The following is a 17,250-nucleotide window of genomic DNA, read 5'->3' as shown; positions in this document are numbered from 1 at the left end:
CTGCCTCTTTAATTGGTTTGGATGTTATATCAAATTACTCAGGGCAGGGGTAACTTTTTCCACATAGAAAAAAAAAATTATCCACTGATTAAATAGAAACACCCCGCTGACAACCTTTCAGGGCCTTGGCAGCTGTGTTCTGCTTCTGTTTACTAGCTTGAAGTATATATTAGGAATCTGTGAATATATGTTTGTCTAAAAATTCCTTTTGAGACAGGGCCTTATGATGTAGCCCAGGCTAGCTTCCAACTCATGATCCTCCCTCTTCTGCCCTCCTAAGTGTTAAGATTATGTGTCACTTTATCTGGTAAAATATGCAGTTTTTATCTTGATTTTTAAAAATGTTTTTAGCTTATCACATTAGGCACTTAGTGCTATGAACTTTCCTCTTAGCACTGCTTTCATTGTGTCCCACATGTTTGAGTATGTTGTGTCTTCATTTTCATTGAGTTCTAGGAAGACTTTAATTTCTTTCTTTATTTCTTCCCTGACCCAGCTGTCATTTAGTAGCAAGTTGTTCAGTTTCCATATGTGTGTAGGCTTTTTGCTATTTCTGTTGTTGTTGAGGTCCAGCTTTATTCCATGGTGATCAGATAGGATACAAGGGATTATTTCAATCTTCTTGTAGCTGTTGAGGCTTGCTTTGTGACCAACTATATGGTCTGTTTTGGAGAAGGTTTCATGAGGTGCTGAGAAGAAGGTAAATTCTTTTGTGTTTGGGTGTAAGATTCTATAAATGTCTGTTAGGTCCATTTGATTCATGACCTCTGTTAGTGACATTGTTTCTTTGTTTAATTTCTGTTTTGTTGACCTGTCCTTTGTTGAGAGTGGGGTGTTGAAGTCTCCCACTATTAATGTGTGGGAGTCTATGTGTGGTTTAAGTTTTACAATGTGGGTGCCCTTATATTTGGGGCATAGATGTTCAGGATTGTGATGTCTTCCTGGTGGAATTTTCCCTTGATAAGTATCAAATGTCCTTCTCCATCTCTTTTGATTAATTTTGGTTGAAAGTCTCTTTTATCAGATATTAGAATGGCTACTCCTGCTTGCTTCTTGGGTCCATTTGCTTTGAAAGCTGTCTTCCAACCCTTTATCCTCAGGTAATGTCTCTCTTTTTGATTTAGGTGTGTTTCTTGTATGCAACAGATTGCTGTGTCTTGTTTACACATCCATTCTGTTATTCTATGTCTTTTTATTTGAGAATTGAGTCCATTGATGTTGAGAGAGATTAATGACCAGTGGCTGTTAGTGGGTCACAAAGAGAGCCTCAACAGCTACAAGAAGATTGAAATAATCCCTTGTACCCTATCTGATCACCATGGAATAAAGCTGGACCTCAACAACAACAGAAATAGCAAAAAACCTACACACACATGGAAACTGAACAACTTGCTACTAAATGACAGCTGGGTCAGGGAAGAAATAAAGAAAGAAATTAAAGTCTTCCTAGAACTCAATGAAAATGAAGACACAATATACTCAAACATGTGGGACACAATGAAAGCAGTGCTAAGAGGAAAGTTCATAGTACTAAGTGCCTTCAAGAAGAAATTCGAGACAGTTCATTCAAGCAACTTAATGGCTCACCTGAAACCCCTAGAAAAAGAAGAAGCAGACACACCAAAAAGGAGTAGACGGCTGGAAATAATCAAACTCAGGGCTGAAATCAATCAATTAGAAACAAAAAAAAAAAAAAACAATTCAAAGAATCAATGAAACTAAGAGCTGGTTCTTTGAGAAAATCAACGAGATAGACAAACCCTTAGCCAAGCTAACTAAAAGGCAGAGAGACACCATCTAAATCAACAAAATCAGAAATGAAAAGGGGGACATAACTACAGACAATGAGGAAATCCAAACAATCATTAGGACTTTCTTCAAAAGTCTATATGCCACAAAATTTGAAAATCTAAATGAAATAGACAATTTTCTTGATCGATTCGCCTTACCAAAGCTGAATCAGGACCAGGTAAATCAATTAAATAGTCCTATATCCCCCAAGGAAATAGAAGTGGTCATCGAAAGTCTCCCATCCAAAAAAACAAAAAAAGCTCAGGACCAGATGGTTTCAGCGCAGAATTCTACCAGACCTTCAAAGAAGAGCTAACTCCAGTTCTCTTCAAACTATTCCACAAAATAGAAACAGAAGGAACATTACCAAACTCATTCTATGAAGCCACAGTCACCTTGGTACCTAAACCTCACAAAGACCCAACAAAGAAAGAGAATTTCAGGCCAATCTCCCTTATGAACATTGATGCAAAAATACTCAACAAAATATTTGCAAACCGAATACAAGAACACATCAAAGATATCATCCACTATGACCAAGTAGGCTTCATCCAGGCATGCAGGGGTGGTTCATTATATGGAAAGCCATCAATGTGATCCACCATATTAACAAACTGAAAGAAAAAAAACCCACATGATAATCTCCCTAGATGCTGAAAAAGCATTTGACAAAATCCAACATCCATTCATGTTTAAAGTATTGGAGAGATCAGGGATACAAGGCACATATCTAAACACAGTAAAGGCGATATACAGCAAGCCTATAACCAACATCAAACTGAATGGAGAGAAACTTAAAGCAATCCCACTGATTTCAGTGGTATTTCAGTGGGACAAGATAAGGCTGCCCACTCTCTCCATATCTCTTCAACATAGTTCTGGAAGCCCTTGCTAGGGCAATAAGACAGTTGAAGGAGATCAAGGGGATACAAATTGGAAAGGAAGAAATCAAATTATCACTATTTGCAGATGGTATGATAGTATACGTGAGTGACCCCAAAAACTCTACCAGGGAACTCCTACAGCTGATAAACACCTTCAACAAAGTGGCCAGATACAAAATTAACTAAAAAAAAATCAGTAGCCCTCCTGTATACAAAAGACAAAAGGGCTGAGAAAGAAATTAGGAAAACAACACCCTTCACAATAGCCACAAATGACATAAAGTACCTTGGTGTAACCCTAACCAAGCAAGTCAAAGACTTGTATGAAAAAAATTTCAAGTCTCTGAAGAAAGAATTAGAAGAAGATGTCAGAAGATGGAAAGATCTCCCATGTTCATGACTTGGCAGGATTAACATAGTAAAAATGACCATCTTACCAAAAGCAATCTACAGATTCAATGCCATTCCCATAAAATTACCAACACAATTCTTTACAGACCTGGAAAGAAAAATTCTCAACTTCATATGGAATAACAAGAAACCCAGAATTGCTAAAACAATCCTCTACAATAAAAGATCTTCTGGAGGTATCTCCATCCCTGATCTTAAGCTGTACTATAGAGCAACAGTTATAAAAACTGCATGGTACTGGCATAGAAATAGAATGGTGGATCAGTGGAACCGAATAGAAGACCCAGAAATAAACCCACACACCTTATGGACACCTGATCTTTGACAAAGATGCCAAAACCATACAATGGAAAAAAGATAGCATCTTCAACAAATGGTGCTGGTCTAACTGGATGTCTACATGTAGAAAAATGCAAATAGATCCATACTTATTACCCTGCACAAAACTAAAGTCCAAGTGGATCAAAGACCTCAACATAAAACCAGACACATTAAATCAGTTAGAAGAAAAAGTGGGGAAAACCCTAGAACTCATTGGTACAGGAGACAACTTCCTGAACAGAACAGCAACAGCACAGGCTCTAAGAGCAACAATCAACAAATGGGACCTCATGAAACTGAAAAGCTTCTGTAAAGCAAAGGACACATTAGGATTTTACCATATTATTAAACATTTTATTTTTGGTACATTGTATTCTGTCATATGGGTATACTCTATTTACTTAATTGTCATCCTATACTGGATTTTCAGATCATTTTAAATTATTTTATCATAAGAGTATTCATTTAATTTTTTATTTGGATTTATGATTTTTTTTTCTTCAGGGTAAGATTACATATTTAAATTTCATGCTGAGCATGGTGCTACATACCTGTAAACTCAGTACCTAGAAGGCTGAATCAGGAGATCTACAGTGAGTTTGAGGCCAGCCTGGGGTACATAGTGAGTTTCAGGCTAGCCAGGGCTACATAGCAGGACAATGTCTCTAAATCAATCAACAATAATTACTATTAATGCTTTTATTTTTTAATTCTCAAATTTATTTTATTTTTTAATTTATTCTTTGAGACTTCCATGTAATATGTTTTAACCATATTCTTTCCCTTCCCTCCCTTCTCAGATCCTCCACCTCCTTAGCCACCCAACTTCATGTTCTTATCCCCCTGTTCTCTCTCTCTCTCTCTCTCTCTCTCTCTCTCTCTCTTTCTCTGAGACAGAGTTTCTCCGTGGCACTCTGGCTGTCCTGGAACTCATTCTCAAACTCAGAGATCTACCTACCTCTGCTTCCCTAGATCTGGGATTAATGGCATGTACCACCATCCTGTGCTCTCCTCAAAACAAAAGAAAACAAACAAAAAACACACACCAAACAAACAAACCAGCAACAACCAATCAGGGAGTCCCTTTTGTGTGCTCCAGGGGGCTTGCCTGGAGTGTAGTTGATAATTATACTCAGTGTTACTCCCATTGAAGAAAACTAAATTAATTTTCCTTCTACGAGCAACTATTGATTGCTAATAGCTTCTTGGTTAGATCTTTGTCTGGCTTGAGTTGGTGCAGGCCTTGTGTATGCTGTCACACTGTCTGTGAGCGCCATATGTACTTCTGCTCTGTTGTATCTGGAAAATGTATTTTCCGTGAAGTCAACCTCCACTTCTGGCTCTCACACCTTTCTACCCCCATCTTCTACATAGATCTCTGAGCCTTGAGGGGACAGGTATGATAAAGACATTCCATATAGGGCTGAGTGCACATTGTCTAGTGTGGCTCTCTGTTAATTACTATCTACTCTAAAAAATGGCATTTTTGATGAGGGTTGTTGATGCACTGATCTATGAGTATAGAGATTGTTTAACCTCAATATTGATTTAACAGAATAATAGTAGTAGGTTTTCCCCTAGGCCCCATGATCTGTCCAGTTTCAGGTTCTTGCCCTCAGTAATAGTTATGGGTTCCATCTCATAAAGTGGAAATTTGAATTTAATTCAAATTTCACAAAATGAATGGTTACTCCCATAACATTCTGTCACTATTGGACCTCTGGGTATAACTTGTAGGCAGGTCATTATTTGAGATTGCAGCGCTCATAGCTGGGTACATGGATGATTACCTTTCTCCACTAGCTTGTATAGCAACTTCTAGCACTATGAACACTGGCCAGTAGGGGTGAGTCATATGTGAGCCCACAACATATGTGAGGAGATCAAAGGACATCCTAAGGTACTGGTTCTTGCATTCCCACCTTGTTGGAAACAGAATCTTGTTCACTGCTGAGGCTAGCTGGTCTCAGAGCTGGGGATTCTTCTGTCTACAATTCCCATCTACCTGGAGGAGCCCTCAGGGATTATAGCTATTTACTCAAATAACCATATCTCCATTTTTTTCATGTGTTCTATAAAGCCAAACTTAGGTCATCGGATGGCTTGCCCTGCAGGTGTTACCCATTCACCCATCTCAGCTTGCAGATGTCATTTAAGTTTTTTTTAAATTTATTTTTATTTTGTTTTTTTGAGACAGGGTTTCTCTGTAGCCTTGGCTGTCTTGGACTCACTTGCTTTGTAGACCAGGCTGGCCTCGAACTCACAGAGATCTGCCTGCCTCTGCCTCCTGAGTGCTGAGATTACAGGTGTGCACCACCACAGCTGGCACAAATGTCACGTTTAAAAGCTTGCTTGGTAGTTGGAGAGATGGCTCAGAGGTTAAGAGCACTTGCTCTTTCAGGGAACCCCAGTACCCACATAGCTGCTCACAGCTGTCTATGCTCTCTCTCTGTTCTCCAGGGGCACCGGAGATACACACGGTGCACATACATACCATATACATAAAATAAAAACACATTAGTAGAAGGCTTATTAAGGGAGAGGTGCTTGAAATACATTGTGTCATTATTTTAATTAATACTCTGATTACTACTACTTTAGAAAGTTATAAATGCTTAGCTTTGGCCTTGATTTTTATTTAATTCAAATTTGTCATTTTATTTTAGGTCTTCTGTGGGTTGAAATGTCTATGATTTTATCTGCCTCTGTCATTCGTGTCAGAGATGGACTGCCGCTGTCTGCATCTACTGATTATGAGCAGAGCACAGGAGTGCAAGAGTGCAGAAAGTACTTTAAAATGCTTTCAAGGAAACTTGCTCAACTTCCTGATAGATGTACACTGAAAACTGGACATTACAACATTAAGTAAGACCTCATTAGAGTCATTTACATAGAGGTTCTCATTTTAATGAAATTTATCAACCTTTTTTTTTTTCAGATTATCTGGATTTGAATCTGGCTTTAGAAGACTTTATATTGGTTTTTTGCAGATAATGCTTCCTATAAATTGCTCAATAAATATTAGAGTTTTTACATGCTCAGATTGTAGCAGGCAAATTGTAAGGGAAAATGCTAAGAAGTAAAGCCTTGTCCCATGGGGAGGGGAAATTATCCATCTGTCTATCCTGTAAGACTGGGTGATAAGATAGAGTGTGACTTTAATCTGTGGTGATTGAGTCCTTCAGGAAGAATGATATTTGAGCAGAAACTTTAAGAGTAACAAAGAAGTCAGTTATATGAAGGATCCTGAAGCTGAGGAGGAAGGCTGGAGCAACAGCTATTGGAGAAGTCCTTTGAATCCATGTTAAAAGAGGCAGTAAAGCCAGTGATGCTGAAGTACTGTGGGAATTGGTCAAGTAGTAGAACTTGAGGTCAGAAAGATAAGAATGGGCAGGCTATTTAGGGTCCTCTAGGCCATATTGAGTCTGTTGAGTTTTAAGCTGGAGAATTTTATGATCTCGTTTTGGCTGTGAGTAAATCTCTGAAGAACAAGGGAGACTGAGTGGAAGCAGAAGAATGGTTAGAAGGCATGATTAGACACAATGATTGCAACTTGAATGGGGGGATAACGAAGAATGGTTGGATTTGAGCTACTTTTTGGACCTAATACCCATAAATGGCCCTCATAGGCTTTAGGAAAGTGAAGGAAAAAGAAAAGAATCACATGTAGATTTTTGGCCTTAGAATCTGCATGCATAATGGGGCTAAAAGGAGAAAGACTAGAGAGGTTAATATTATTTCACTGGTGAAGAGTTCTGTTTGGACATGATAAATCTGACATGTCTATTGGATGTTCAAGGGGTGTGGTCATCTAGATGTGTGAGCCTGAAGCTTAGCAAAGAGGAAAAGTGTGGGATTTAGATTTGGAAATCAGTTTATGATTTGTAATTACTGTGGAAACAAATGAGTGCACTTTGTACAGCATCCATATGAAACAATTAGAACTGTTAGCTAGGGGGTCCATGATGCTAATTATGAACATAGAAGGAAATCAGATAATAATAAGGTTCATGTGGGTTATGTAAGCAAAGAGCTTTATTATTAAGACATTATGTTTTGAAGAATTAAAATTTGCCTAAGTCAGGACAAGTCATCATATTCCAAGTACAGGTAAGAGAGGCAGAAGCAGCAGTGTATGCGATATAGCATGTCAGGCTTATTAACTTGTTTGACTTGATGCTAGTGGATGAAGATTTGCAGTAGCTATGAGACAAGTGTGCTAACTGTGGGTCCAGATCCTGGATTGCCCAGAAAGTTTAAAGTGAGGGAAGTTATGATACAATAGGTTGTAGGTTAATGACTTGATGAAAACAAAGGGAATGGTGCATATCTTTACTCCCAGTACCCAGGAAGCAGAGGCAGGCAAGTCTGTAAGTTCCAGGCCAGCCAGAACTACATAGTGCCACTCTGTCTCAAAAAAGAAAGAACTGCTGGAGAGATGGCTCAGGAGTTTAAGAGCACTGGCTGTTCTTCCAGAGGTCCTGAGTTCAATCCCCAGCAACCACATGGTGGCTTTCAAACAATCTGTAATGAAATCTGATTCTCTCTTCTGCTGTGCATGAAAGCAGTATTCATATACGTAAAATAAATAAATCTTAAAAAAAAAAAAAAAAGAACCAAACCAAAGACTGTAGAACAGAGTAAAACATTTAAGAGAGTGAAGGGAGACAGGTCAACTTACTAGAGTGTGAAGTGAAAAATAAATGTACAAATGAAAAAGAAAATGCCAAAGAGAAAGATAGTTCAAAAGAGGAAATGGTCAAGCTTGCTGAGGTGGATACTAGAGATGAAGAGAAGGATCAAAGATGACTGAAGCTTTAGAACTGAACAGAATGACAGTCTCTTCAGAAATGAGCAATCCTTGGAGAAGGATGGCTTAGCATGTGAGAATGAAAGATAATGAAGTCCCATATGATTTTGTTTTGTTTTTCAGATGGGGTCTCACAGTGTAATCCTGGCTAGTCTTGAACTCACTAGTTAGACCAGCCTAGCCTGGAACTCAGAAGAGCTCCCTGACTGCCTTCCCAGGGCCACTTAAGGAGGAGGATAGGGATTTTGGAACCATTCACATAGATATGGTTCAAATTTAGAGGGCAGAAATGTCAACTGAATTTAGAGGAGGCCAGGGTAGAACCTTAGAAAATGTCCAAAATTATGTGGATCACTTAGCAACTGTAAAATAATGGGATAGTATATTTAATTAGGTTTTTGAAGGCTTATTTAGAAAATAACATTGATGATAGTGGTTAAATTAAATCTAAAATGATGTCTCGGCCTGCTTCTACTTAGGTGAAGACAAGAACTTGAAGCATTGAAGCATTTTAGGTATCAGGCTTTTATAGTGCCCTCTGTCATTCTCAGTTTCATTTGTTGTAAGGTAGTGGTATAGACATGTCAAAGTTAATGCAGATTGGCTTGAAGGATATGTTATTATTTGGTAACTACCTGGCATTAAAAGGCAAATCTTTTGATTTTTGTTGTGCTGTATTTTCTTAACAGCAATATAAATGCACCAAATTTTTGCTATGTCCCAATTCTATTTACAAATTGTATATTGTATATCACTTATTTTAACCCTAGCTTATTCTACACAAAGGATTTGAGGCAGTTTTCAAGTACAATAATTCAGGAGGGTAAATGAAGGAATCAGATGAAAGGAGCAGTTTTAGAAGACTATAAAATGGGTGTAACTTTCTGGAGATGTGGCCTGTGCATTAGAAAAGACCTGCAAATATTGTTTGAGGCCCCCTGTGTCAAAGGCAAGGCAGAAGAGTCAGTTAGTAGACTCGGTCATGGGTTCAGTGTTTCTGTTCCTGAGAACAAATACCCATAAAAGGGGCAGCATTTGGCTAGCATTCCTCTAGTACCATAGTAGTGAGCTTTTGTGAGCTTTCCTTATACCTTGTGGTATAAGGAAATAGGATGATATGAAATTTATATTTTTAGATTGGTTCATTGAGTGGTTGAATTTTGGCTGAAAATTGCTTTTCTATTTACTTTGTGTGTGTGTGTGCCCATACATACTGCTGCACGCCATGGTGCACACCACACGTAAGAGTGTAACTGTTGGGGATTAGCTCTTTCCTTCCGCCATGGGAGTTTCAGAGATCCAGTTCAGGCTGCCAGGCTTGGAGGCAAGCGCCTTTACCTGCTGAGCCATCTTGCTAGCATACGATTTTTGTTTTTCTCAGACAGTATCTTAGCTATGTACCTTAGCTGGTTTTGAATTTGTGACGATCCTCCTGCCTCTGCCTCCCCTTTTGAGTGCTAGAGTTACAGGTTCGCATCACTGGGCCTGCCAATACAAAATATTTTATGACAAAGGTTATGAGTAAGATAAGTCAATAGAGTTCCAATCTGGCTTGATCCAGGAATACGGTTCAGATGTGTGTAAATGTATAAATTATATAACTTTTATAAGCAGAGATTTAAAAAATTCTGCATGTATTTGTAGTCAAACATTTAAAAAAGGATTAGAGAGCAGAACTTTTAGCTATAGTTCTAGAAAAGAACCCAATTTCATTTATTTTCCCTTATTAATAAGAGGTCCTATTAGTTGCTTCCTGGTCTTTTAGGGTGTTTCCAGTATGTGGCAGCAAACTTAGTCTAATATAAATTGGCAATTTATTTGTATTACTTGACTTTACTTTTTTATTTTCATGACCTTTTTTCTCCCTGCTGTGAGTCAGATAAAACTTAAGGGCTCTGCAGTAGCAACATCATGGCACCAGCCTGAAGCTGCTCCCAGACTGCCCTTCTCTGTCCGGGCCATGCTAAGTAGCTCTCTTCTTTTTGAAGCCCAGATTACAGCCTGCTAGTTTTGAGTCACCTTCTTTCTTCTTCCTAGTATTTCATTTTCCTAATGATCTCACTGTCTTCTCAGGTTGCATGTAGAACTTCTTCAACTGCTCTTTTTCACCACTTATTAAAATTCTTTAAATATTAAAATTCTCTAATTTGCTCTCCGTAATTGGGTCATAACTCATTGATGAAACTGACCAACCATTGCCTGCCTATCCTATTTTAAATATATTTTATTTTTAATTGAGTGTGTGTGTGTGTGTGTGTGTGTGTGTGTGTGTGTGAGGGTGGGGGCTGTATATGTGTGGATTTGTACACACAAGCACAGGTACCTTTGTAGTACTGAAGAGGGGCCAGATCCATGGGGTTGGTGTTTCGGGCAGTAATGAGCCACCTCTGTAAGGAGTCCATGCCCCTAACCATAGAGCCACCTCTCCAGCCTAGTCTAACCTATTTTAATTCTTCATCTTTTGGTGTAACAGTTTTCAAATCTGTATAGAAATTGAGTGTCAGAATAACTAAGTTATAATTGTAGGCTAAGTCACTTCATACCTCATACTAAAGTATAGTTGACCTGTCAGAGAAAGAAAGACTATTGAGGGGAGAAACGTAAAATAGTAATGTTTAAAATTAAGACAGCTCTTTTTACTTTCTCCCTCTGTGTATGAGAGAATGATGGGTTTTCTCTTACTGCAGTGGCTTGCAGGTCACTTTGGTGGTAAAGCACATTTCTTGGAGTGTGTGGCTTGCATTAGTGGCAGTGCCTTAGTGAGAGAGAGATAGGCTAGTTTGCTTTCTGTTGATGTGATAACGCCATGGTCAGAAACAATGTGAGGAAGAAGGGTTTATTTGCTTTACACTTTCTGATCACACTCCATTGTTGGGGAAGTCAGGGCAGGAATGCCAGCAGGAGCAGAGTCGAGAACCAGAAGGAATGGTGGCACACACCTTTAATCCCAACACTTGGGAGGCAGAGGCAAGTTGACAGCTGACACTCTGACAGGTATTTTAGGAATTTGGTGTTTCCAGCCATGAAAATAAGTCTGTTTTCCCCAAAAGGATTGTTTAGCTTTGGAGAAGAAACCTTACTGATTGTGCAGAGCAAACAGGGAGGAGTGTGAGAGTGTCCAGTTGTATGAGTTTGCATTCCACAGTGATAGGATAGTAATTTTGCAGGAACTCGTATTTCATAAATTAATGATATACTTTCCTCATGCTGTAATAAAGATCTAATGAATAAACCTACTACTTTAAAAATGGTTAAAGCAATTATTGTGAAAATTAAATTGTGTTCTCTGAGGCCTTAAAACTCTGTGGTTGGCTTTGGAGTTAAAAAATTAGATTGTGTATATGAGATCTCTTTTAATTTTGAGACATTGATCTTATGAAAAGACAAATATCCTTTGGGGACCAGTCGTACCCCACTGTGAATTTTAATGGAACAATGTGATTACTTAGTTTTTTCTCTGGGAATTCATTTGAAGTCAGTGAAGGCTGCAGGCGTCCTAGGTTCTCTCCTTGCTTGAGGATGCAGTTTCTTTGTATTTGACCCTAAACTACTATCAGCTAAAAATGCTATTTTAAACCTCCTGTCTGTTAGTTTCAGTCAGGAGCAGGGTTTTCCTTTCATTCTTTGGTGATATTTTCTTATTACAGTTGTAGCTTGAACAATAGCATAATTATTCACCTGCAATTAGCCAGCACTTTACCTGCCATTATCATTAAACTTTGCATTGGCTCTGTGAATGCCTAGTAAGTGGAGTGCTTCACAGGCAGGCTCACAACTCACATTAAAACATTAGTTTTAACATAAAAGCAAATCCTGGAAGCTGGCTTGTCAGATGTTTCCTCAGGAATCTTTCTTCTTGGCTTTTGCAGATTTTCTGTTCCTCACAGATTGGGAAACAGCAGCAGCTGCAAGCTTTAGTGGCACTGAGCACCTGCCCTCCCTCAATGTCAAGGAAGGACTTTGACAGGACTACTCATTGTGGCTAGGAAGGAGAGACGCTCACAGTTGACCTGGTCACACTCACTTGGTTACACGGGCCATAACCAGGGCTATCGATAATACATGGGAGGCTAGAGGCCTTCCCTTTAGGGGAGGGAAGAAAAGATGCTGGTAGACAGCATCCTTAAGTAGTACAGCCGTAAGCAGTATTGTCACTTTACCAGTGGGACAAGTGAGACTTCTGATGGAAAGAAATTCCCATTAGGGGCGGGAGAGGTGCCTCAGTGGTTAAGAGCACTGTCTGCCCTTCCAGAGGTTCTGAGTTCAATTCCCAGCACCCACATGGGGCTCACAACCATTTACACTGGGATCTGATGCCTTCTTCTGGCATGCAGGTGTACATGCAGCCAGGGCACTCATATATGTAAAATAAATAATTCTTTAAAAAATTTCCATAAAGTCATAAAGCTAATAAACAGTAGACCAGAACCACTGCCTTGACTTTTGGCTTCATGATCCACATTATCTCTGATACGATTTATGCCCTTTTCCTTATTCCCTTTTATATCACGTGTTCCTGATTTCCCTAATTCTTTTAACTTGTTATGGAGAGAGAAATTAACCAGGTAAAAAAGAAAAAGTAACTGAAATATTACTCTTTGTTTCTTTATTGTTGAGAAATAAAAGAGTATGTGAAGCTGAAATTTTTCCTGCAATGATGGCTCAATTTCTTTTTTTCCTTTGAGGCAGGGATTTTTGTGTAACAGATATAACAGAGCCCTGGCTGTCCTAGACTCACTTTCTAGACATGGCTGGCCTGGAAATCACAGAGATAGCCCTGCCTCTGCCTCTGCCTCCCGAGTGCTGGGTTTAAAGGCATCATGCGTCACCACCACTCCCAGCTTGTCCCATCACATTTAAAGATTAGGAGTATAGTAGGGAATAGTTTGCAGGGGGTGCAACCGTAACAGCTACCAGAGCACGTGAGAGGGGATAGCTGGGCGCACCTACGTCCCTCTTTGCCATATTGCTAACATCAGGTTTCTTTTCTGCTCTTTTTATGGCAAATGTGTAGCTTTCAGCATCATGTATGTTGAATAGACTTATGAGCTGACTTAGAAAGTACATTACTCTTTATTACAGTTTCTTTTTTTGGGTTTTTTTTTTTTAAGTTTTATCATTTATTACAGTTCAGTTTGTATCCTGGCTGTGGCCCATCCCTCATCTCCTCCCACTCCCACCCTCTGTTACAGTTTCTGTGGGCAATTACTATTCAGAGCTCTGACAATGTGATTGTTTTTGGATTCTTAAAACTCTCAAAGACTTCTTTATCTTGCTAAGTTGACATTGCCTGGTATGCTGCATGTGGATAAACATTTTTATACTTGATGAGACTAAAATTAAAGGCTAAAATAGGTCTTTTATTCATGGACTGATTTAATTAATAATTTGGCTCCTTCTCATTAGTGACTAATCGAAAGTTGGCTGTGAGAGAAGGAAAAATGAAGAAATGCAAAGTTCTTGGTACAGTGCTGTATGTAGCAGCCCCTAGTGAACTCTCTTTCTCTTTTGTCCCACTGATGGCAGTCTTCTGTTTTTAATTTACTTTGTGTTAGATATAGTTATAGGACAATAGGCCCTACTATACATACAGCAATGAACATAAGGTATGCTTGCTTTTATATTGTCAAATCTTTAATATTTTGAAGATTATACACTTTATTTTAGTAAACTTTTATGAAAGTTTCTATTTCAAAAGTACTATTTTTTTTCTAATACTTAACAACTTTAACAGAGAATTTATGCTACTGGAGAAATTTCCTGTTCCCAGGAAAGCTATTTAATGGGGCAGGTGGCTACAAAGGATAAGCCGACTTTCTATGTGTGATGGTGTAATTGAAGAATGAAAATAATCTGTGTAACATAAAAATTAATGATGTCATTGAAAAGTTTTCATTTCTATTTTGTCATTTAGCTGCTATGCTTCTTTGTTGTGTATGTGTGTTATATTAAATCACTGTTTCAAGTAAATCTTTGGTACTTGCATTGCAGGCTCTTGCAGCCAAAGACCTTGTCTTTGACATTGAACCTTATATAGTGACATGCTAGACCACAGGTATTCTGTGCTCTGCTGAGAGGAATGTCATTGCTTTTACTGTGTATTCATTTAGTGCAACAGGCCAGAATTATCTTATTAATGTCAGTATTTAATTGGTTATATGTAAAATTTCTTTGACACAATGTATCTTAAATTAGATGTCAGGGAAAGTTTTATGTCCAAAGCCATTCACTTAGGATTCACTTACAGTGACTTGTGGAATTAGCTTTTTTAACAAAGTGACTAGAGAGTAGAACTCTTGTCCAGAAATGTGATGTCTTTCAGTGTCACATACTTTGGATACACTTGATCCTCAAAGGACTAAATTCTTTTTTTTTTTTTTTTAAAGATTCATTTATTATTATGTATACAATGCTCTGTCTGTATATACACCTACATGCCAGAAGAGGGCACCAGATCTCATTATAGATGGTTGTGAGCCACCATGTGGTTGCTGGGAATTGAACTCAGGACCTCTGGAAGAGCAGCCAGTGCTTCTAACCTCTGAGCCATCTCCCCAGCCCCCAGGACTAAATTCTTAATGTCTGTACCAGGGAGAAGACAGAGATGTGTTGAGATTTGAGTAAGTTTCTTGGCCAAAAGAAAGGCGATGGCTAGAAATGCCAACTCTATCTGAACTAAAGCCCAGAAACAGAAAGAAATTAAAACTTAAAAAAAAAAAAATTAGAATGAGCTGGAAAGATGGCTTAATGGTTAAAAGCACCCAGTGCCCTCTTCTGACCTCTGTGGTAACCACACACACAATGCACATGCACACATGCAGACAAAACGCTCACATACGGTAAGTCTTTTTAAAAATTGGATGGGAATGGTGGCATATGCTTGTTATTCCAGGGTCAGCAGGCTAAGGCTAGAAGGTCTTGAGTATGTGACTGATGTGGGCTCTGGCTCAGAAAAGGGCATGGTGGCACATGCCTTTTCATTTCAGCAGAGGATGGGGTGGGGGTGGGAGTGGGAAGAGCCAGTGGCAGGTGATCTCTGTGAGTTTGAGGCTAGCTTGGTCTACCTAGTGAGATCCAGGACAGTCAGGGCTGAGGGAGCTGGAGGAAGAAGAAAGAGGGGCATGAGGATATACATATGATACAATTTCTAAAGTCCTTAAAAGTCTCATTGCTGTTCTTGTAGGTGGGGAAAAAAAAAAAAACCAAATCAAAACAAACAAAAACCTCTCTGTGACTGAGAAAAAATGAAAAAAAAATTGGTATCTATAATGGAAGTTGGTGTGTTATAGAAAGATTATATAGGGTCTGGAATGAAATGTCTACCCAGCTCTTGGCTTGTTGTGCTGGGGTTCAAGCATGGGGGTTTACATGTGTTAGACAGCATATGTAAAGCTATCTCCCCAGCTGCACCATCTCTGCTTCTTAATAGCGTGGCCTTGGGGAAGTTACTTGACCTTGCTGAAGCTTTTAATTTACAGAATGGATCTAGTAGTAGCCTTTTACTGTGAGGATGAATTAAAAGAATTATGCAAAATATTCAGCAGAGATTCCAGCTCCACTGAGTGGCCAGAAAATGTACATGCTGCTGTTACTGTTGCTGCTGCTGCTTTTACCTTCTTCCTCCTCTGTCCCTCCTCCTTAAAACATAGTGTCTGTATATAGAACAAGAGCTAAATGAGATGGACACGTGCAGACATCATGCTTGTAGTGATGTTAGACTGTTTCAAAAGTAGTCTTTAGTAGATGGTAAGAATCTCCGTCTGGCCCTACAATTATTGAAAAAGCAATTATTATTCTTATACAAATGTAAATTAAAAGAGCTGGCCTGTGCTGTTAGGAAGCTGTCTTGCATTTCAGAGAAAGAATTATAAGGCTAAACTTACTATGAAAGTCAAATGTAGAATACTTTATAGCTTTTTCAGAGAGTATCATACAAGTAGATGACTTTCTGAAAATGCCAGCATATAATCTTTAAAAACAATAATAAGGGTTTTCTGTATTTCTCCCTCAATCTTCAATTAAATTTAGCCCAATAAGATTTACCATGAACTATGAGATAGGCGTCTTTGGCTTACTGAGCTATTCATGAAGAGAGAAGTATATCAAAACCCTGATGTAATAAAAAAAAAAGAGTGGTCCAAAAATTTTTCAGTCACATTATTAGATGATAATAAAATAACTTGTGTGTCACTAGTTGGGAGTTCTGAATGGATGGAAGCTAATTGCTAATTGTGTCCCAGTTATTCAAACTATTATGAAGTATATCCAAATGCTAATGACTAAACAAAGAATTTTGACAATGACCGAATATATTTTGAGACAAGAAAATCACTTGAGAAAATATATTTTAGATTGTTTTTGGTGGCACATATTGTAATCCCAGGACTTGGGAATCTGAGACAGGAGGATCAAAAGTCTGAGGCCACCCTGAACTAATAAATTCAAGGCTAGTTCAAGAATAGTTTGGACTGTGTACTGATCCTGTTTCAATGTCAAACCCCACTCCTCCAAAGGGTAAAAACAACAAAATATTGAGCCTTGATTAAAATATTAAGTTTTAGAAAAATTCCATATGCTATAGCTAAATTTGTTTTTAATGATTCTTGAGAAGAGATATAGTTGCCTTTGTGAAAACTGTGATTATAAGCGTAGAAAGGTAAAACAAGGTGTTTTATAAAACAATATACATTCCAGATTTTTCTGTTTTTTTTTCTTCCTCTTTTTTAAACAATGTTAATAACATTAATTTTTATGTCCTTCTGAGTTACAACCTCAGAATTTTGCAAAAAAAAAAGAAAAATAACTATTTGCTAAGTGGAATTTTAGAAAGGAGTTTCAGATTCCTGGAATAAAGTCACTATAGTTTTTCTACAAGTGTGTCCCAAGCTATAAAGGAGGGAATTAGTAACATGACTTGCTTAAGGGGAAGAGAGTTGAACAGAGAAGACAATAAAAGGAGAAGATCAGTACACAGTCTACTCTTTTTCTTTTTTAAAAAATTGAATCATATGAGTATATTTATGCCAGAAGTTA

The 17,250-nt window shown here is 38.3% G+C and overlaps 1 protein-coding gene across 3 annotated transcripts in view; it reads left to right on the top strand.

The window, feature by feature from the left end:
- Positions 1-17,250, top strand: part of Sec22a (SEC22 homolog A, vesicle trafficking protein) — a 61,012-nt gene that overhangs the window by 3,652 nt on the left and 40,110 nt on the right. For all 3 annotated transcript variants that reach the window (XM_055625140.1, XM_055625138.1, XM_055625139.1), the window contains exon 2: positions 6,074-6,272. In XM_055625140.1, coding sequence (XP_055481115.1) covers positions 6,091-6,272 — 182 coding nt within the window. In that variant the 5' untranslated portion in view covers positions 6,074-6,090. The remainder of the gene's footprint in view (positions 1-6,073; positions 6,273-17,250) is intronic.

This window comes from Psammomys obesus, unplaced genomic scaffold, assembly GCF_907164565.1.
Source record: "Psammomys obesus unplaced genomic scaffold, mPsaObe1.curated_primary_1811, whole genome shotgun sequence".
NCBI classification, from domain to species: domain Eukaryota; kingdom Metazoa; phylum Chordata; class Mammalia; order Rodentia; family Muridae; genus Psammomys; species Psammomys obesus.
Note: the sequence above shows the minus strand (reverse complement) of the source record. Positions and strands in the feature narration are given on the sequence as shown.